The sequence below is a fragment of the Triticum dicoccoides genome, chromosome 6B (genome assembly GCF_002162155.2).
Source record: "Triticum dicoccoides isolate Atlit2015 ecotype Zavitan chromosome 6B, WEW_v2.0, whole genome shotgun sequence".
In the NCBI taxonomy this organism is placed as follows: Eukaryota; Viridiplantae; Streptophyta; class Magnoliopsida; order Poales; family Poaceae; genus Triticum; species Triticum dicoccoides.
In genome coordinates this window covers 47,815,813-47,837,575 of record NC_041391.1, presented here as the reverse complement: position 1 = coordinate 47,837,575, position 21,763 = coordinate 47,815,813, and the positions used below count along the sequence as shown (strand labels likewise).

General features: G+C 44.9%; 2 protein-coding genes and 1 long non-coding RNA gene across 8 annotated transcripts; 2 read left to right on the top strand and 1 right to left on the bottom strand.

Moving 5' to 3' along the window:
* Positions 1-2,730: 2,730 nt before the first annotated feature.
* Positions 2,731-10,145, top strand: LOC119326633. Its single transcript, XR_005158090.1, has 3 exons — positions 2,731-2,851; positions 9,664-9,988; positions 10,077-10,145. It is a non-coding gene; the product is annotated as an uncharacterized LOC119326633 (long non-coding RNA).
* A 3,470-nt stretch (positions 10,146-13,615) lies between these two features.
* Positions 13,616-19,446, top strand: LOC119324135 (putative pentatricopeptide repeat-containing protein At1g53330). 6 transcript variants are annotated; one of them, XM_037597899.1, is made up of 5 exons: positions 13,616-15,155; positions 15,279-15,354; positions 16,645-16,687; positions 16,755-16,948; positions 17,120-17,249. In XM_037597899.1, the coding sequence occupies exon 1, from the start codon at positions 13,643-13,645 to the stop codon at positions 15,023-15,025; it is 1,383 nt and encodes a 460-aa protein (XP_037453796.1). In that variant the 5' UTR covers positions 13,616-13,642; the 3' UTR covers positions 15,026-15,155; positions 15,279-15,354; positions 16,645-16,687; positions 16,755-16,948; positions 17,120-17,249. The 6 variants fall into 6 exon arrangements, with proteins under 6 accessions (XP_037453796.1, XP_037453794.1, XP_037453795.1 ...); XM_037597897.1 differs by having other exon boundaries at positions 15,485-16,687; XM_037597898.1 differs by lacking the exon at positions 17,120-17,249 and adding an exon at positions 18,894-19,446 and having other exon boundaries at positions 15,485-16,948.
* Positions 16,962-20,766, bottom strand: LOC119324134 (glucan endo-1,3-beta-glucosidase 12-like). Its single transcript, XM_037597893.1, has 5 exons — positions 20,596-20,766; positions 19,458-19,580; positions 17,732-18,640; positions 17,604-17,631; positions 16,962-17,524 (listed from the first exon to the last, which is right to left on the bottom strand). The coding sequence occupies exons 2-5, from the start codon at positions 19,522-19,524 to the stop codon at positions 17,125-17,127; spliced, it is 1,404 nt and encodes a 467-aa protein (XP_037453790.1). The 5' UTR covers positions 19,525-19,580; positions 20,596-20,766; the 3' UTR covers positions 16,962-17,124.
* Between the last annotated feature and the right edge of the window lie 997 nt (positions 20,767-21,763).

The window sequence follows — 21,763 nt, the reverse complement described above, 5'->3', positions numbered from 1 at the left end:
ACCGCTCTCGATCCTGCGCCCGTCGGAGGATATCCCTCCCCCTCCGCTTGAAGGTGCTCCAATCCATCATGGAGGGTCCACCTAACTCACCAGCATCCCTCATCTCTCCATGGCCCCGGCACTTGGCCGGCGGCAGCGCCGCCACAATGACCCCTCGCACTCAGATCGCCACCGCTATCGCCAGAGCGTTACGGTCAACGCTCGGTCAACGAAGGCTACTACTATCTTCTTCACAAACCCCGTTTCCTTTTAAACCTGAAGAATTAGAACAACCCCAAAGAGGGAAACACAGTAAATCAATTTGTGTTGTTGTCCTTTGACACACAAGTTTAAATGGCAGATAAGTCATCTGTTGCAAAATGATATATACCACCCTGCCGTGCAAACTAAATGAATATTAATATATGACTCATTTTAGTAAGTGCGTTGAACTGAGGTTGCTACATAACTGACGGCCATCTCCAAGACGAGGCCCCATCTTTGAGATAGTTGGACCTAATTAAAAACAATAAGGTGTGCATCAAGGCCGAACGCTCGCGCTAGCCACGTCGGATAGGAAACGACAAAACAAACGCGACGGGATTGGTCAAGTCGCTCACACACGCGGGATTGGTCTAAAGCTAACCCGGGTCTCCACCAGACTCCACGAGGCCACGACGCCTTCTCTCTTTGCCGCCGCCGCCGCCTCCTCCTCCTCTCTTCCCTCGTTCTCCAGCCGCCGCCGCTGCCCCCGATCCTTCCTCCTCGGCTCTACCCACCCCATCCTCTGTCCTCTCTCCACTCCTCCTCCTCTCACGGGCCCTGCCGCCGCACATCGCTGCTCTCCATTGACGGTGAAGGCCCTGCAGATCCAGCCGGGAGGAGGCAGGTGACTCGAGCAGGGCTGGTCGCTGCCGTGCGCCCACTCCGTCGTCACGGGTTGTCGCCATGCTCCCCTCCTGTACACGTCATCGCCTGAAGGTCACCATTGCCGCCGCCGATTTACTCCCCATTCCCCTCCACCATCGGTGTCCATTGTGTCCGTCTCCAGGGATCCAACTATGGCCGTTGCTTTGTTTCCTTCCTTTTCTGATCATCTTGTCCACAACGTAGCGGTGGCCGCGGTGCGGACAATCGGCGGAAAGTAGGTAGGAAAGGCCCGACAGTGATGCCACGCGGGATGAAGCAACGGCAGCACAGGAGCTTCCCGGCGCAGGTCATCTTCCTCTCCTTTGTCCTCCCCCATTCCCCTCCTAGATACTCGTTGATTAAGAGGTACAAGTGGGTGGCCAGCTGCAATTTCTACATGGAAGACATCTGGTTAAGATTTACCTTGGGTTCTTGATTCCATTTTCTCAATGGTTATTACTTATATGTAATTAGTACGTAGAATAACAATTTTTGTATACCATGTTTGTGGCTGAATGCATTGAGTTGCTGGAATTGTTGTATTAGATCACAGGCATTATTGATTGTCTTACCAATGGTCCAAATAAATACACAACCAGTGAAATTGACTGTGGTTTTGATTTACTTTTCTTACAATAGAGTAAATTTCATTATTTTTCAGTTTGGACATACTTCTATCGGTTTGCTTCTAATTGCAGCTTAATCTGTAATTTGTGTAACTTGTAGGCTTTGCACTACAGAGCAGTTGGTGGTAGGAAGGACAGAGGACGCGAAGAACTCATGGTTAGGTGTACGGCGAGAGGAGGAGGAGGAAGCACTTCTCTGACAAGATCCATAGCTCCCCACCTCTGTATTTCCAATGGTAAGGATAGTAGACAGTGCCAATTTTAGGTGTGGTATACTCAAAATTTCGCTGTATCTTTTTTCATGAGTATTTGCAACGGTAAGGATAGTGGATAGTGTCAATTTTAGGTTGTGGTATACTCAAGATGAATTGGTTCTCTTAGGAGGAAAATAAGGAAGTCAGAGTTTTGTGTTCTCATTTATAAGCTTGATTTTTTTTCCTAACTCATGATGCACTGTAGTAATGTTATTCCGGACGCATGCGATTTACAAAAATAAAGGAGTAGCAAATATCATATATCTGGTTAAGGGACTAGCTGGTTTCTGATCCACTGCAAATTGAGCATTCTTTTGTGGAGGAATATTACACTGAAAAAGTTGTCATCAGTATATATCTCAGATCGGCGTGTCACGGGAGCGGATACGGCGGCAGACACAAGCAGAGCAAAGCGAAGCTAGCGCGACGGCCAAGCCCTCCAAGCACACAGACACTGCCTCCTCGCCAAGATACGCTAGCCTGCATCTACATGGTGAGTCCCCAACTGCAATTTTGTGAGCCCTCAACTGCAATTTGTTTCTAAAGATTTTTGAACAACAACATGACTGTACATCTACTCTAGCAATTTGTTATATTGGTCATATGTGTCCTATGGATGGTTGGATTCCTATAATTAGGAAGATGTCGTATTTGGCTATTTTTTTGTGCAATGACCAATTAGTTGTGTCATTTGCTTATCAGATTTTCATGCTGTGGTGTTATTGCAATCCAGGAAAAAAAGGAACTTGCCCGTATGGTGTTCACTAAAAAGAAGAATCTGCTAAAAGGTTGGTCCATACTTCTCTTCAGTGATTACATCTTCTTTGTGGTTAACTGTGGTCACAATCATTTATTACCGCTAAAGAAATTATAAGTGAATTGTTTCTTTCTATCTATGTTTGTGTATAGATTGGATGTGGGCTGTACATGGAAAAGAACTTGTTCCTGGGATTCAGAAGGGAGGACGTGCCATGGAACTTCGAGAAGGCGGAGAACCATGTGTACCTCCATGTCATGCTTTGGCAGAAGCCGGATGCCGACGAGTCAGAACGCCTGCTGAAGAAGCCACTCTGCTCACCATTGGTATGACAGACTCGTCGCTCCTTAGATCATGTATGTATCATCTGCTTCTATGGAGAGCCTATGGCCTATGTGAATAAATGCTTTGATTGGCATTGTAATATCTTCTGTTTGGCTCTGTTTGTTAATAATGATGGCAAGCAAAAAAAGACATTTTAATGGATTCACATGGGTGTGTGTTGACACCAGATTTTGGCACAGTCAAGAACTTATTTAAAATGGACTCAAATGGAGAAGTGTTCTACATGAAAAAGTTTCGTATTGTCGATACGAACATCTTTGAAGTTTGGGCCATCGCCATCTGATCTCATCTCGAAGGCTGAAGTTGTGTTCGAAATACTTAGATTTTTGTATTCAGAACACTATTCGGCACATTACGCCCCCAAGACTGCCTCGTATGGAAAAATGATCTACATGGATTGTATTCGTCTCGTCGAAACGATCGATTTTGATATAATAATCGTTCCAATCCAAGTTCGTATGCAAAATTTAGAGTCATCCGAATACAACACTATCACGAGCCAAAAGTGGCGCGCCCCACCAGACACCCTGTCTGATGGGTAGCGCGAATAACAGCCTGTGTTGCACGAGCGATTTGACCCTCAAAATAAACTCTAATAAAAAAATGTTAAACATAAAAATTGTTTGTCTCGTCGAAATGGTCAAGATTGCTTTTGGGCTCATTTCCATCCGAGGTCGTTTACCACATCAAAAGTTACCCACAAGGTGCAGCCAGTTTAAACCGAACAGTTTTGGAAAGTGCGGACAAAACCAATCCGAATTTGACTAGGGTTTTGGACGTGAATCCAAGCCTTTTCCTTGCACGGGAAGTCCAGCCGCCTCTTATATACCTGAGGGGTGATAGCCTATTGAACAACACACAATCGAACAAATCATCTACCACTTTTTATCTTTTATCTTTTCTCCTTAACCCTAGTTCTTCTTCTCCTCGTTCTTCGTCTGTTCTTCTTGTTGCGGGGCGGCGAACCTCGAGGCCCTAGGGGCAACAGGTCGACCTAGGGCAGCCCATAGCCGCCGCGTGCCCTGACGGGGTCCCTCCCGGGCGTGTGGGGTTTCGGGTCTTCAAAAGCACCCGCCGGATTGCCTGCGTACCGCGCTTCCGGACGGGTCTCCTTCGACGTGAGCTGCGGTGTATCACCCTCGGCGTTGGAGGTACACAGTGACGTGTTCGTGTGCGAACACACTTTTTTGCGACTCCGCTGGGGACGAAGCTTTGAACGGCCTCCGGCCCGTTCTTGCTACGAAGAGATCGTCATCTAGGGTTTGCAATCTACAAAGGTAATATGAATACCCAATTCACATATGTAGATGCAAATAATGCATATGTTGTTGCTAGATCATCTAATGAGCATAATGTATCGGCTAGCCCTAGCTTTATCAATCATGCATCTAATTATGTGCAAGGGCCGATGCAACAAAATCTCCATGATTCTACTTCATATAATTTTAGCAACATGCAACATATGTATCCCAACTCCCATGCATCGGCAACCCCACAAATTTATATGCCGATGAATAACATGATAAGTTCGGTTAATCAAGTTGAGACACCCTATGTAGGAACTTCCAATGGTATGCAACAAAGTGTTTTAAGTTTTTATTCATCAGCAAATAACTTGCAGTACGCTAATCCAATCGTGCCGGTGGATAGGGGAATTGGTCATGTTACTACTGGTTATTTGGCCAATTACCCTCAAACATCATATGCTACGCCTAACACTACTAATTTTTTGGCACCATACGCAACTGTTGATGTCCATAATTCGGCTCAGCACCTTCATGGTCATTGCCGAATAAGTGAAACTTCTGCAGGAGCACAAATGCCTTCACCTACTACCGTGGCATATCATGTCCCCCCTACACAATTACAGAATTTCGGCAACATCTCATTGCCGAAAGAGTCTAAAAGCATTGGGGGGCAACCATATCCAGACTAGGTAATTGAGAACAAGCTTACATTCTCTTGGGATTTGTGCAACTCTATTCGCCAAGAACTAATAGAAGGCGGGAAGCCTCATGATTTTGCTGCTGTAAAAGCTAGAATTGTGCAAATGATGCAGTTGCCCAGTGCTGTACCATCTAGTGTACCACCTAAAAAATCGCAAAGTTTCGGCACCTCATTGCCGAAAGAGTCTCAAAGTATTAGGGGGCAATCTCATGACGAGTGGATGGAAATTGAGATGAAAAAGTTTAAAGCTCGCCAAGCTGAGATGTGGGCTAAAACTAGACGAGAGCGAGAAGCCTTGCAAATTCAAAAAGATAAAGTTGTTGATTCAGGTAACAAAGAAAATTCGGTTATTAGAAAAGCCGAATCAAGTAGTATATATTCTGAGACCATCAAATCCAAAGAGGCAAGCATTATTGAGAAAGGGCATGGAAAGCATAGCAAAACAACCATACTTGATTTTTCCGAAGTCAATGGAACCTACTTCCTGCCCTATGAATTTCGTGCCGTAGAAATTGACAAGCCTCAAGGACAAGAACAAGTAGCCGAACAAAGTTCGGCTAACATGGATCTTCAAAGAAATGATGCACGGAATCAAGAAAAAGATGATGACAAGGTGTTGGGGAGCCATCAAAAGACGAAGCAAGATGTTCTTCAAGTGGCACCACCATCATGCTCTCCCAACATATTTGAAGAGGTATGCATAGCGGGTAATTTACCTATTTTCAGATTTGGTCACAACTTTATTGTTGATGCATCTATTAGAAAAATCCTCATAGGTAATGTTCAAAGACCAATGAAGAAGGGTAATTTACTTGTTAGCAATAAAATTGTTTTAGAACATATCGCTCAACCAACTGTGCCATTTATAAAGACCGATAATGACTTATTATTGCAGCCAAAGCTTTCCCCATTGCTTTATCTAAAGTTCATATCTATTTGGGTAGCTTTGCTTATTTCATACTTGGCTTGCACTTGGTCTCAATTGAGACATGTATGTTCTAACAATTTTTATTTTAGAAATTTAAAGCCAAGGTTAAATTCTGTTGAGAAAACTGATGCTAGTATAATATCTTACCCAAAGACATCGGAGATAGAGTGCAAAACACAATGCATAGCCGAATGGTGTGATGCAAAATCTGAACCATTCGTTTGCTTAACTCCAAAGCCATTCTCACAACAAGATCGGCTAGAGAATGAAAAGTTTACCTTCAATTCAAGCATGTGTGATCAAATATTTGATTTGTTGTTGCAAAATAATTATATTAGAATTCTTGATCACCATGTTGAACCATCTGTTCAGGGACGAATGTATTGTAAGTTGCATGATTCGTCCAAGCATAATTTTGAGGATTGCAACATGTTTCGTCAAATAGTTAAATCGGCCATTGATAAAGGACGATTGAAATTTGTTGAGACACCAAGAGATGACCAGTCTATTCCGATTGGTCCCGATGGTAGAAAGTTTTTGCATCGGCTGATTCAAGCCGATCCATTTGAAGAGAAGGTAAAAACTACAGGTGATGGGATCATGCTTTCAAGTAAAGAAGTTGTTGAAGAGCATAATGAACATAATCTTGAGGGCAAGAATTCCATCGAAGCTACAATGGAGACGCCAAGGACTGGGGGCAACAAGCAAATGCAATGATCGATGAAAGCAAACCAGAAGAAAACAAAGGCCGAAATAAGCGCAAGTGTAAGAGATCAAAAGTCACCTTCGTTGAACTATTGGATAAATATCAAAAGAAGAGTGAAGAGAAAAATGCTTATCGGCCAAATCATGCAAAGAAACCAAGGTCACCGCCAAGGCGCAAATATGAGGATCGGTATTGGCAAAGTGATAATTTTAATGCAACATATTCATATCCTTATTTTGGGCCGCCAATGCCAATGCCGTGGATGCCTCCCTATGCTCATATAGATACATATTCATTATGGGACAGGTATGATATAAGGGCACATTCTCCATCTTATTCTAAACCATCTCACCAATACTATGCAGCTCCAAGAAGATCAACATTTGAACAATCACGCTTCAAAAACCGTTTCAATTATAAGGAATCGGTCCAGAGCTCAAGGAAGAAGAAAGAGGTGGTCAAGCAGGTTTACCGCATTAAGAGAGATGGTCGTAAGAGTGCAATTTCAGATTTGATCTCAAATGAAAAGGAGCCAATTAAAGTGTTGACATTGGCTACTAAAGGCAATGAGACAAAACAACCAATTATTGAGAATGGAAGTGCCAAATCTGAAGAAAAGAATTTGAGAGTGCACAAGGCCAAAAAGGAATTGCCATTGGTCAAAACAGAATCACAGCTGAGATGCCCGCTTGGCTTATCGTATTGGCAAAAGAAGAAATTACAAAAACTTAGTGCACAAGAACTTGAAGAAAGGAACATGGCATGGGTTCCCAAAGGAAATGCTCAAAATAAGAATTATGTGCAAGCTTCCATTACAAGAAGTGCGGCAAAGGTGAAGAAGGAAAAGTGTGAAAGCTACGAAGGACCAAGCCGAAGGTTTCAACATCTTTGGTCTACACATTATCCATATTCTGCAACTATGCCATTAATGCCTATGCCATGGAATTCGTCATTAGGTATGCTTGGTAACCCTCAATGGGCTTATTTTAATCCATGGATGCAATATAATTTCTTACATCATGAAAGGGTATTGCCAAATCACTATACATTTGATTAGCTACAAGTTTGTTGCTGATCCAAAGGGCCGAAATACTTGATTTGTCATTTCGTTTGTTTATTTCGGCTATATGTGCTTTGAATGAAGTTTACATGGTAATGGCCGATATTTATCTATCATCCTAAGATTATGTCAATGCATGGTCGGTGTGGTATCCTAACATCGTCCTTCGTTCAATAGGAGACCAAAACAAGCCTCATACAACTTAAAATATGTTTGCACAATAATAAAAGCCGAATATGAAAATTTATTCGGTTTGGAGCTTTTGGTTGCTGTAGGTGCTATACAGATTGAGGCTTTCAGTGATTCGTAATAAGTAGTGCAACAAATATACAAGGGTTATCAATGTTTTGACGAATCACTTATAGTTTATCTTGGGATATGTCTAGATGCAAAATTTACCTTGGGCTGCTTTAATATCCTTTATATATCTAGACATGACAATTCGAAAGAGTTGGCACAGCAAGCATCTGGCTACTATGTTAACCATGGTGTATTGTATTATTTCTATCAATAGCCGATGCTAGGTCTTGTCAACATAGGTAAGGCCGAACCGAAGCCCACCGCTTCGGCCACTAATGAAACTTTTATGCAGGCGAAGTAAGGATTGGAGAAAGTTTATTATTGATTATCAGCAAAATCCTAGCAAAAAGGTGAATAATATGGTTCCGAGGATGACCTTGAGATACATATCTATGGGACTTTATCATCGGATTGTTAAGGAAGTTGAGAAAGTTTCACCCAAGCTTGCGTCAAAATATTCACACAAGCAATGGCCGATATAAACTTATCGTCCTAAGAATATGCCAAAATGGCAGATGGAGTGTTGACATCGTCCTTAGAGCAAGCTATGTGCAAGTTATTTTTCGGCACACAGGCTTTGCCGAAAAACAGGGGGGCATGTGTTGACACCAGATTTTGGCACAATCAAGAACTTATTTAAAATGGCCTCAAATGGAGAAGTGTTCTACATGAAAAAGTTTCGTATTATCGATACGAACATCTTTGAAGTTTGGGCCATCACCATCTGATCTCATCTCGAAGGCCGAAGTTGTGTTCAAAATACTGAGATTTTGTATTCAGAACACTATTCGGCACATTACGCCCCCAAGACTGCCTCGTATGGAAAAATGATCTACATGGATTGTCTTCATCTCGTCGAAATGGTCGATTTTGATATAAGAATCGTTCCAATCCGAGTTCGTATGCAAAATGTAGAGTCATCCGAATACAGCACTATCACGAGCCAAAAGTGGCGCGCCCCACCAGACACCCTGTCTGATGGGTAGCGCGAATAACAGCCTGTGTTGCACGAGCAATTTGACCCTCAAAATGAACTCTAATCAAAAAACGTTAAACATAAAAATTGTTTGTCTCGTCGAAACGGTCAAGATTGCTTTTGGGCTCGTTTCCATCCGAGGTCGTTTACCACCTCAAAAGTTACCCGCAAGGTGCAGCCAGTTTAAACCGAACAGTTTTGGAAAGTTCGGACAAAACCAATCCGAATTTGACTAGGGTTTTGGACGTGAATCCAAGCCTTTTCCTTGCACGGGAAGTCCAGCCGCCTCTTATATACCTGAGGGGTGATGGCCGATTGAACAACACACAATCGAACAAATCATCTACCACTTTTTAGCTTTTATCTTTTCTCCTTAACCCTAGTTCTTCTTCTCCTCGTTCTTCGTCTGTTCTTCTTGTTGCGGGGCGGCGAACCTCGAGGCCCTAGGGGCGATCAGGTCGACCTAGGGCAGCCCATAGCCGCCGCGCGCCCTGACGGGGTCCCTCCCGGGCGTGTGTGGTTTCGGGTCTTCAAAAGCACCCGCCGGATTGCCTGCGTACCGCGCTTCCGAACGGGTCTCCTTCGACGTGAGCTGCGGTGTATCACCCTCGGCGTTGGAGGTACACGGTGACGTGTTCGTGTGTGAACAGTGTGTTATTCTGGAGCAGGTTGATCATGCTGCCCTGTTTGAACTGATATTATTCAGTTTCATCAACTCTGAATATGGTGTATGGTGTAGTCACATCCATGCCAACTATTGCCATAGTTGCAGACTTTGACACTTTTGGTGTTGCACCTGTATGTAACCCTGAAAAAATATTCCAAGAATCTTCTTTGATATTATTTTTGATATTTTCATAATACATATATTCTCAGGCGCTTTCCGTGGGAAGTCATAGCAATGGAAGCGGAGTTGTAGCTCTTCTGAAAATTGCAAGGATCTTTTCACACATCTATTCAAGCCCTAAGACCAGAAGCAAGTTTAATCTTCTCTCTGGATTAACATCTGGCTGACCCTACAATTAAAATGGAACTAGCAAGGTTATCAATTTTTATTACAGTGGCTTGAAGTTTTGACCAACATGTGTGTGATATTATTGACTATGCAATTTACTTGAATATCATTGGTTCCTGGAGCAATGATCTCTGGATGCATGTATCAAAGCCTCCAGAGAAGCCTTACATCAAGCAAATCTTTGAGGTACAGTAGCCATTTCAATTTTTTTGGTTCATAACTTTGATTACTTGCAATTATAAGTCTTCTATAACTTGAAGTGTGTTTCCTTCAGGATTTTTCGGATGTCTCCAAGGAAATGGGCATTTCAGTCGCACAAGAAGATTAATGTGTCAAATTCTAGGGTATGTTCTTGCCTTTTGAAGGATTGTATACCATCATTAGGTTTGAATCCGATTAGGATTTCAGATAATCCGTCCTACATGGACCTACTGTCAGTAGTAGCACAATGGCATTATCATATCATGTGCCGCCCAGCGTGACAAACTAGCGAAGCGGTTCCCAGACGAGCATGAAAAATAATAAACTTACACCAATCCTCGGTTTTCATGCTACAGAATTTGTGTGCTCATATAGTTGTATCTACGAAATCGCAGACTACATGCTGAACAAGCTTCAGATTGAGGAGAGCTTGGTCCCCAAGATGTGTCTAAATTTGTACAGGGAATAAGGAACTACAATGGCCGGTCTGAAGGTATATATGTCCCACAATGCTTAGATTAACAAGTTTCTGTTAGTTTCATAGTATTTCAACTACATGTTCTGTTTCTAACTTTTTTTCATAATCCTGTTGATGTGCCAGCTTATGGGCTACGATTTCGACTACGAGGAATTCCATGCCAGCATGCACGGTAAATTGCCATATGAGAAGTTGAAGCCGGACCCTGTCCTGAGGAACCTACTGCTTTCGATGCCTCAAGATCCCTCTGATGTTTCTTGCTACATCGCATCAGCGAGGGGTTTGTGACAGTTAAATGCTTCAGCAGTTACAGTTTGTCATTGCACTGTAGATATTCACCAACTCTGACGAGGCTCACGCGGCCGCCCTCCTCTTGGTTAACTCTGACATTCATTGTGCCATTTATATCAAAATATTGCATGAGTTTTTGTTGGTTGTTCAGGGACTAAGCTTATCTCGGTTACTGTGAATTTTAATTGTACTCTAGGTCAAGTGATTTTTTGATATGGTAACTAATTTCTAGTTCTTTTTGCCAAATTCTAATTTAAAAACAAAACAGTAAGAAATCATGCATGATGTTTCAAGTAAAATAAATAAATAAATGCAGCCTCGAGTGCTGATCTACTCCCTCCGTTCCAAATTACTCGTCGCAAAAATGGATGTATCTAGAACTAAAATACATCTAGATACATCCATTTCTGTGATGAGTAATTCAGAACGGAGGGAGTATGAAATAGATGCCACCAGGAAGGTGATGCCTTCAATTCATCATGTTCTTTGCCTGCCTAATTTTCCTCTCATCCTCTTTTGTTGTATTCAAAGTGTTTGGTTTTTTCTGGACAAAGGTTGTGCATCTTTGCAGGAGGATTATCAGGCCTGAGTGACATTTCTGAAAAAAAATCGTTCAAAGCTTGGTATTCATTGCTGTTATTGTTCCTAATTTGAAGGGGACTGAGATATCTACCTAGGAAATTCAAGTTGTGTTACCTTCAAATGATCGGACATCTGAAATAAATTAGATATTAGTAAGTCTATTACTAAGACAAAGACATTGTGTTGTTTTTCATAATTTTTCTGGATTGTCTTGGAGAAGCAGGTAGGCAGTACTGATGAAGCCCAGTCGTATGAGCCGAGGGCTCAGACCGTCTCGCCGCGCTGGATCTGATCTTACATGCAAAGCACTTGAGCAGAGGCTGATCATTTGATGTTGTGACAGTAATAAGAGTTGTCCGGATTTCTTCTTTCCTGTACTATAAATACAAGAGACATATGTGCTACACTACTTTTGGACAAACTGTAATGGGTGGTCCTCGTTACATGTACAACCAGTATAATGGATCTGAGCTCATAATTTCTCGGCTGCTTTTGTGTTTATATACATGCTTGCTTTTCAAACAAATATAATCCGCACACCAGTACAATCACTTTGATGGACATCAACTCGTATAATCTTAGTATTTCTGGGCTTATCCATCTGACTTGCTGATACATACAAATAACATCAGTATGAATGCTCATGTCCATGAGCAGATGTGCAAATGTCACAACGCGGACCAAATGAGCTAGCTCAATGGCATCAACAAGCCTTGCACTGCAGATAAACTTTGCTACAACATTTTTTCATTCGTTTGTTCTCTGTTCATACACTAGGCAGGCTGTACATACTCAAGTTGTCAATTGGACACCAGAAATATTGACTTCTTGCTCTTTCATCAGCCATTTTATTTGAGCATTCATAAATTTGGGTCCTCAAGACGTGTAGTCAATAACAGTACTTTGCTATCACCATTAATATCATTAATATCCATAGAACACGCTCTTATCTTCCATATCACACAACAATTTATGTCCATGTAAATATCTTGCTTTCTTCTACCAGTATTTTCAGGTTAACTATACTGAAGAGAACCCGCTGGACTACATTGATCCAAACAATGATACACTCATGGTCAGACTTGCAGACGGCCATCTGCTCGCCGAATGTCGCATCATGCTAGGAAATAACAAGAGGGTCACTATAACCACCAACTGGTCTGAGTTTCGTCGCCACCGCGCAAACATTCGTGAAGGAGACATCTGTGCATTTCGTTTCAAGATCACTTCAAAGCGCCGCCTGGTTCTCACCGTGCATCGCCTCTAGATGCACCATCGAAGACACTGCAGCCCCTGTGTCAATATAATCTAATATAATGTAGCACTAAGTACTCCTAATTATGCTCTATCCTGTGATAACCTATGGTTTGCTTTTGGCCCTCTTGTCACATGCTTTTCAAGACGCTAAACCTATGTTGTTGCTTATGTTAATGCACTATTCTCAGTCAGATATTTCATGTCTAGATCCATAATGGGCTTTCTCTGTATATATATTTCTATTTCTGCTGCTAAATTTCTTAATTAAAGCAATCATCCCAAACGCTAGTTAGAATAGAAATCGGTGTTAAAGGGGCGACTACAACTAGGCACCGCCCAGCTCCCCCTCAAGAGGCGCGCCACGGGCGCGCCCCAACACCTAGTAGATATATACAAGATGTGATAGACCTCTCTTGGTTGCCCATGAGATTAAAACACATATTCTTATACTGAACATTTATACCTGTTTAAATTTGTTTTTGTAATACTATAGTCGTAAAGAGTATAACTTTCATTACTTAGCTGGCATAGTTAATCACATAACAATTTATTCATTACATATCACCAAAAATACAAGAATAAGGTTCTACTGAATAAATAAGAGTATTTTATTTCAGTTGCCGTACGGTCGCATATAAGATGGACTAAGGAAGAAATTTGGGAACATTTGTTGTATTGTTGCAATATATATTACTCAAAATTTTGTGTTGCAAAATTTCTCCATGAATTAAGCTTTGAAAATTGCATAAGTTACACATTGTGTATACACATATACTTTATATATTCTATTTTTTTTATTAAATATCATGGTAGAGATCTCTAAGCTGTGCACTCTAATTAATGTCCTAATAATGGCTACTATTTATTATTAGGTAAGCATATTGGTGGAATCTTCTACACTATAAACCGAACCATTGACAAATGTGTTTTTCGCACATATGATTTGGTTATTTGATATAGTCATCTAGAACGTGCTTGATTTGATTTGGTGTGTATAAGGCCCTTCAAAATTCCTTACCAGTTCGGGAGAGATGCCGAACGCCGCCATGGCCGGAACCAAGTTCTCGTCGTACCACCTCGCCGCAGCGCTCCGCCGCGAGCGCGACCCCTCCGCCGCGCTGCGCCTCTTCCTCAACCCGCCGGCCACCCCTGTTTCCACCCCGTTCCGCTACTCCCTCCGCTGCTACGACCTCATCATCTCCAAGCTCGCCGCCGCGCGCCAGTTCCCGGCCATGGAGGCCCTCCTCTCCAGCCTCCGCGCCTCCTCCCTCCAGCCCCGCGAGCCCCTGCTCCGCTGCGTCATATCCGCCTACGGCCGCGCCCGCCTCCCCGCCGCCGCCCGCCGCGCCTTCGCCCACCCCGCCTTCCCCGGCCCCCGCACCACCCGCGCCCTCAACGCCCTCCTCCACGCCCTCGCCGTCTGCAGCACGCCCCTCGCCGAGCTCCTCTCCGTCTGCCGGGACGCCGCCATCCCTCCGGACGCGTGCACCTACAACATCCTCATGCGCGCGTCTGGTGGCTCCATCGACCACGTCCGCCTCCTGTTCGACGAAATGCTGCAGCGGCGGATCGCCCCCACCGTCGTCACGTTTGGCACCCTGGTCGCCGCGTTTTGCGATTGTGGCCGGCTCGAGGAGGCGTTCGACGTCAAGGACGCCATGGCTAAGCAGTACAATGTGAGGCCAAATGCTCATGTGTATGCCAGTTTGATGAAGGGGCTCTGTCAGAGGGGGGATGTGGACAAGGCGGTCAGGCTCAAGGAGGAGATGGTGGCGAGCGCAGATCTTGGACTGGATTCCGCCATTTACGCGACCTTGGTTAGGGCGTTGTTTAGGGGTGGCCGGAAAGGGGAAGTGGTTGGTTTGCTGGAAGAGATGAAGCGAAGGGACATTCAGGCTGATAGGGTGGCGCACAATGCAATGATCGCAGGTTTCTGCGAGGATGAGGGCGATCTAGATGCTGCATTCACGGTGCTGGATGACATGCAGAAAAGTGGGTGCAAGGCAGATGCAGTTAGTTATAACACATTGGTTGCTGGGCTGTGCAAGTTGGGGCGGTGGCGGGACGCAAATGAGTTGGTTGAGGACATGCCTAGAAGGGGCTGCCCTCCTGATGTGGTGACGTACAGAATGCTCTTTGATGGGATGTGTGTTGCCGGGGCGTTCCATGAAGCAGATCAGGTTTTGGATGAGATGACTTTTAAGGGTTTTGCGCCAAGCAAGGATGGCGTGACCAAGTTCATTCAGGGAATTGAGAGGGAAGGGGATGCAGTGTTGCTAGAGTCAGTGTTGTGCCGTCTGGCAAAGGTGAACGCTTTGGAGTCAACTGCATGGGAGAAAGCTGTCACCAGTGCGCTGAATGATCCTGCAGAGCTTATGATAGAGAAACATCTGGATAATTTAAGATTCAATTGACTGGATCTCTGGATACTTGATTAACATGGTTGTTGTTTTGAAAGTATGATTGTGCTGTTTTATCTACTAAGCTACCACTATGTTGTATTGCTAGCCAAGGCTACCTATCACGTTTTCCTACACAATTCAGGTTAGTTCTTACCTCGAAGTTCTGTTAATGTTATTGTTCACCATGAAGAACAGCTGGACAGGATCAAAGATAGATGGAATATTGAGATTGAGTTCATTAATAATAGATGTGCATTTGATGCAGGGTGGATGTAGTGCGCAGATGGGAGTATATTGGCAATACAAATGCTTCATACAAGGTTATAGAAACCCTAGAGAAGGTATATAGTTTCTTAGGATCCTCTGAATAATGGCATGCTTATGAAGATAATGTTGTTTTTGACATCTTGTTCTTTTATTGAATCACATGTGACATTGTGCTCTTCTAAATACCCTTTGACATTTCCACAGGATTTGTATACAGTTTCCCTACACTACAGGAACTCCATGTGAACAAATATGTATAGAAGCTAGCAGAAGACACAACAATAGTTTTCCCTAAAATAACACATTTTATGGCTACACATTAATTAGGGGGGTATTTACAAGAATTAGCAAATGCCAGAAAGAGTGAAGATATTGGAGAAAAGACTTTACAAGTGCAACAGTCGTATGGCTATCTTATCAATTTCTATGCCTTTCAAAACTGAAGTATTCAGTTGGAAACTGATGTAGTGAGTACATGTTTACCGCTTCCATCTCCTGTGCCTTATGCCACACAAAATCAGCTCTGTTAGCAGTAGTTCGCAGTCGGAGCCTGGACTTGACAGTCTCTCCCGTTTATCTTTGAAAACTCAGGTGTCATCATGAAGGTTGTTTTTTTAGGGATAGATTTCCTGAACGACAGAAAACCTCAAAGCTTCTGATATTTTTGTTGATATGGCTAGAAAGAAATAAATGAATCTTCAGGCAAGTGGAGCACTCCTTTCCCTGACTGCCGGCATCTAGGAAGAAGTTCCTGCTTGGAAGGAGGTTCGCCAGTTAATGCGTAGTTTAGAACTTTATTTTCCTGCCTTTAGTCCATCAACAACCTCCATTCGTTGAACGAAAATCTAGCACTTGTTCACATAAAAAAGGAACTATTTGTTTGGCATAGAACCAAACCAAGTTTTGTTTCACTCCAGTTTAAACCATTTTTCTTAGTCATCCTGGTGTTCGGCATACAAATTCTTGTGATTATCAGATATGCAAACTTTTCATAGTTGATTTCCAGCTTCCAATTTTCATTCTCTTTTAGTCATACAATCTACATGTAAAATAAAATCAGTACTGCATTAAGGTATGTATCATTGGTAAATGATAAATTAATATGCTGCACCATTAGCATGTAATTGGATCATTAGTCTTTGGTGCAAAGTATGCCATGACGTCTAGGGCCATTTTGTTTGGACTCAAATGAATGCCATGAGCTTACGATGCTTTTAATTGTCACTTTCATTAACTCCTTAGTTGATTCTTTCACTTGTTTAGTATTTCGTATTAATGGAAATACGAGGTTGGCAAGCAATACTGTAGACACGCTTGTAATTTTTTTCTTTGTGTGTTGGTTCTAAGAATATGTCCTATTCCAGCCTATCGGAAACTTGCTCGGAGCTATCATCCTGATGTAAACTAGTAAGTTTGGTAATCATTAGCTTGTTGCTTTCCAGCTCCTTATAACACTTTTGTTTCAACAATGCAGTTGCTACCGACCATCTAAAGGACGCTGGAGATACGGTTTGAACTCTGAAAGTTGACTTCATCCGGGAAGAGAAATGGGCGGTCGGTTCAGAAGTTGCATGTCTAAAGTCATCGTGCTGAAGCTCCTTCTATTTTTTTTTTCACAAGTGAACTGAAACTATTCCCAATCCAAAACACGTCAGGCTAACTACCCAGGTACGTACCCAGGTTATTCTCAAGTGCAATGCCAAATACTCTGCAAATCATATATATCCATACGGTTCCTAAACATTGAATCTGACATCTACAAGACCAAGAACATAAGATGCAATAGTAATAGCTAACGACAGTGTTAGCTCTGTATACCTAATCCAAATTCACATTCAGAGAATTTACATCAGATCTGGTGAGGCACAAAGGACGGCAAGAACAATGGCGGACAGAAGAGTGGAGGCAGCCAAAGAGGCGACGTGGCGACACCCGATGCCGTAAGGCTCGAGGGTGCCGCTCGGCCCGAAGCTCCCGCTCCCGCTTAAGCTCCCGGGCGGGCCGAACGTCGATGGCGGGCTGCCGAACACAGACGGGGGACCGAAGCTAGACGGTGGTCCGAAGCCACCTGGGGGAGCGTCAAAGCTCGTCGGAGGGGCCGTGTCGGCTGCCGGGGGCCCGAAATCGGATGGAGGGCTCGAGCCGACCGGAGGAGTGAGATCGTCTGACGGAGGGGCGCCGAGGCTCGTCGGAGCGCTCGCGCTAGGCACGCTCGAGTTGGAGGTGGAGTCTCCTGCCATGGTGCTGCAAGCATGAAATTGGTACCCTGTCAGATTTGTGAAATGACCTCTGAGCGCGAGAAATCTTGAGAAATGGTGCTCACCTTCCTGCGAAGACGCACGATCCTGAGCCTGCAACGAGCAATTAACATGAAATAATCAGAGGCGATCCATGGTGGTAAATGACAAGAAGGTTGTGCATCGAAACTGTTCTTGTTGGTGCTCTGCTTACTGGGATCAGTGGCGGTGGTGGTGGCGGTGCCGTTGAAGGAGCAGGTGGCGCCGGTGCTGGCGCTCTTCTGGTAGTAGTCATTGTAGGCATAGGAGGCCAGCGCCGCCACGTTGTTCTGCTTGTAGCACGCCCCTCCGGGCTGCACCGCCGAGCAGTCGGCCTGTCCCTGCCCGCACGCCCAGCTCAGCCCCGCCTGCAGCGCTGTCGGGTCCGCATTCTGGAGCGCCACGCAGAACGTCCCCGTCGCCAGCGACCGCCTCCCACCTCCACCGGCGGTCATGGGACGACGGCCATACAAGTAGCTGTGGTACACCAGCGCGCCACCGAGCTCCTCTGACTGAGCGGTGATCACCGGGATGCCCGAGAAGCCCAGCGCCAGCATTGCGGCATACACGTCGCTGACCCTGGCGTCATCTACAGCGGCCTCGGACACGCGAGCCTTGAGGAGGAACAAGGGCGAGCCGGTCTCCCCCAGGAACCGCAGGACGCGCCCCGGGATGCCGGCGGACCACGACGGGGCGAGCGGCACCGCGGACAGCGTGGTGGACACCTTGATGCGGCCGTCGAGTCCTGCGGCGACAAGCGCGGCGTGGATGTTCCGCATGGCGGGGACCAGCGAGTAGGCGGTGTCCCCAGGGGAGACAGACGACAGGGCGTCGTCTCCCGCCAGGACGTGCGTGATCATGGTTGCCGGGAGGAACGGCGCCACGTTGGTGGCGACCCAGAGCCGGGCCTCTTCCCGGAACTCGGCGATGTGCTGCAAATGTGAGTTGGGGATGGTGACCATGACCTCTTCGCCGGTGTTGGCGAGGGACCGCAGCAGCCGGTGGTCTGCTCCGTCGCACACGCGCGCTTGCCTGGTCTGCTTAGAATTCGAAGGGAGGATCGTGTTCTCCCCCAGAGAAGTGCCTGCCCATCATGCATGACGGTAAATTTGAGTCAGTGCTTGCCAGTGTGTAGCAGCGATTGTGTAAAGAATTTTCTTGTTTGACCACATCATCATCACTTTGGTTGCGAGATCTTATGGGTTTCACCTCTAGCCTACCCCAACTTGCTTGGGACTAAAGGCTTTGTTGTTGTTGTTGTTGTTGTTGTTGTTGTTGTTGTTGTTGTTGTTGTTGACCACATCATCATCACTGAAGCTTCTTTTTACTAGCTGCAGCATTACAGCCAGACCTGGGCATGGCTAGCTTCAGGGTTCAGGGTCTGTTATGTCCTTGAGTGGCGAATTTTATATTTGGATAATCGAAGGTATGGAAAGGAACGAGCGATAAGGCGGCCTTTACATGTGTCAAACTAAGAGAAACGTTGATCAAGAATGTTAGGTAGGCGCATGATTCATTCAGCTTCTTAAACACGAGGCCAGAGCAGAACCGATGAATTTGGACGCGTGTTGCCTCTGCTTTTGCCTATGACTCGACTAAAAAAGTCCCTTTTGTACTGCCGCACACTTGCTATCTTTCTTCCTTTCTGCGATGCTCTATGTACGGGAATGTATGTAGTATGTCGAGTTAAGTAACGAATCTAGCTTGGGGGGCAGAAAGGGAAGCGAGAATGGAACCAGTGTCACATCGGATGCTCGCTATTGGGCTGCTACAAAACCCCTATAGTTGAGAAAAAGAAACAGAGATGAAACGTGGGGTAACCCAGATCACTCGGACTAGCTGAACTCTTCACTATTCTAAAACCGGAGCACAGGCCTAATCACAGTCACTGACATACATACCTGATGCGTTGGAGAGAAGAAGCAGGACGAGAATGAGAACGCATCCCTGCCATCTCTCGCGCAACATTCTCTTCTTTTCTCCTGCGAGCGACCGACGATGCAGACACTGCAGCTCCTTGAACCCTGAAGGCAGCACATGTCAGAATATATCCCACATGCATACAAACTATCAAAATTTTCCAATTTTGTCAACATAGGTATACTGGAAGTAAAGCCGGCAAATTTGGGATCGGTTGGAATAGTCCAGCTGAAACATTATATGAGCTTCATGCATGCATGGTGCTTCCAGAATCCAGATGGCCGGTCACCAATAACACTGTACTAGGAGACGCCACCGGGAACGAAGAAGAAAATAGTTAATCGAGTAGAACCTGGACCAGAATATGCTCCCACAACATTTGGTCACTACTCTTGTGACAGCAACTGATCAACAACCGATTCAACCAAGGCAAGTGTACGTCAACATCTGATAGGGCCACGATTAGCTTGCATAGTCCAAGGAGGTTCATTTTGGTGGGTAAACGGAGACACCTAACACTATCCTAACAAGTGAGTAAACTTGATGAGTTGGGTGTAACTTGTTTAGCAACAGCGACTGGAATGGATTATGCTCCTAACTTGGAACAGATGAACAGTACTGCTCCTAACTAACGAGGTATCCTCCAGTTTTGCATGAACACTGGTCTTCCTAGCTGAGGTATGATAGCTCCATGAGAGAAGAAATGCCACCGTTAAGCCTTGGCTACCCTGCTGCTTCATTACAATTACATATGCATGCTTGGGTGGGTGTTCATATAGTACAAAACAAAGCAGCAATTGGGCATTCTAATCTTTGTATATATCTGCATGGCATGCATGTGGAATTAAGCGGTTGAATGGAAGCAACAAAGTGAGCATACATGCCGATCGATGAGGTAATTTTTGCTGGTTGAACTTGTGAGAAGACCAAACTAACTAAAAGAGGAGGAAGAGGAATCAGTCGTAGCTCAAACCACCGGAACCAACACAAGGATGGATGGATGTATTCAAAACAAAAGGGCAAAGGCACAACTTCATTTATCCATACAGGGCACGGTATAAAAAGAGCAAGCTCAGTCGAAGAAGTGACGACGATGGCCATACATACATACATACATACCTCAGCTGGCCGGCCGGCCCGAAGAAGCTAGAGTTTGCTTGCTTGCTTGCTTCTCCTGGACGAAACTAAAGCTATCTATTGTGTCGACACGAGAGCTTGACGCCTAACTAGACGTACCCCTGGATGGATGGATCCTCCTGCTGTTCGTCTCTTGGAGCCTGCAGTCCGAGGCCAGCGGGGAGAGGCCTCAGGGCCTTTTTAAATGCGCTCTAGGTACGGTAGGTGATCACACTCGCGCGTATGCATGTGCGCTAGAAGCAGACACACACACCTGATTGTGAGTGGCGGCTCAACGGCGCGGCCGCATGCGAGAGAAAGTGCTAGTAGCTTGCCGACTTGTGTGTGGCTGCCTTTTCTTTTCGCTGCACTGCAAAGGACGAAAGATTGACACTGCTGTTCCATGCACGTTTCTATTTTACATGCCTTGTACTCCTATATTTCAGTAAGTTTGACCGAGAGTCTGCTTCAGCTCGCAGTGCTGACGTGAGGAAAGCGCAAGCACTCGCCACACCGTACTGAATGGAACCACTGCATGCCTTATAATTTTAACCACAGCTCAAGTTAACTGAATCCACACAGCGTAGTATCACTAGTAATCCAGCCGTGTGAGCACGCCGCACACGATCGGGTCCCGCCTAACGACCATGCATGGCGGGTGAGAAATCCAAGCCGAGTTTACGTGGACGTGTGTGGTGCATGTTGGGTGCAACTCCAAACCCGATCAACTCCTCGACGTGCAGTGGGAGAGGCTACCGCGCCGGTGCGAACCCAGACAGATGGATGGGTTTGTCAAACCGGCCGTGCCGAATCAAGAGCAGGTGCGTGTGGGTGAGCCATCCACACATCGCATCTCTCCCTTTTATCTCTCTCCGAATCATCCCTATCATATCCCTCCTTTATCTGACGCCGATTCTTTAGCAAAGCATGGCCTGTGTCGTTAATTAATCAGTTTTGCTATAACTCATCTAGATGAGATCTAATTTGGTCTCATTCATCTTTTATAGCCATCGGATGTGATGCTATAAGATGTGTGTGTGCTGAAGTGGGTTGTATCTGTTCTTGTTTCCAAAGTGAATGAGACCAAATTATATCTCATCTAGATGAGTTCTAGGTACTCCCTTGATTAATTATCATATCATGGCTGCCTAGCTAGCTCCTGCATGCCAAT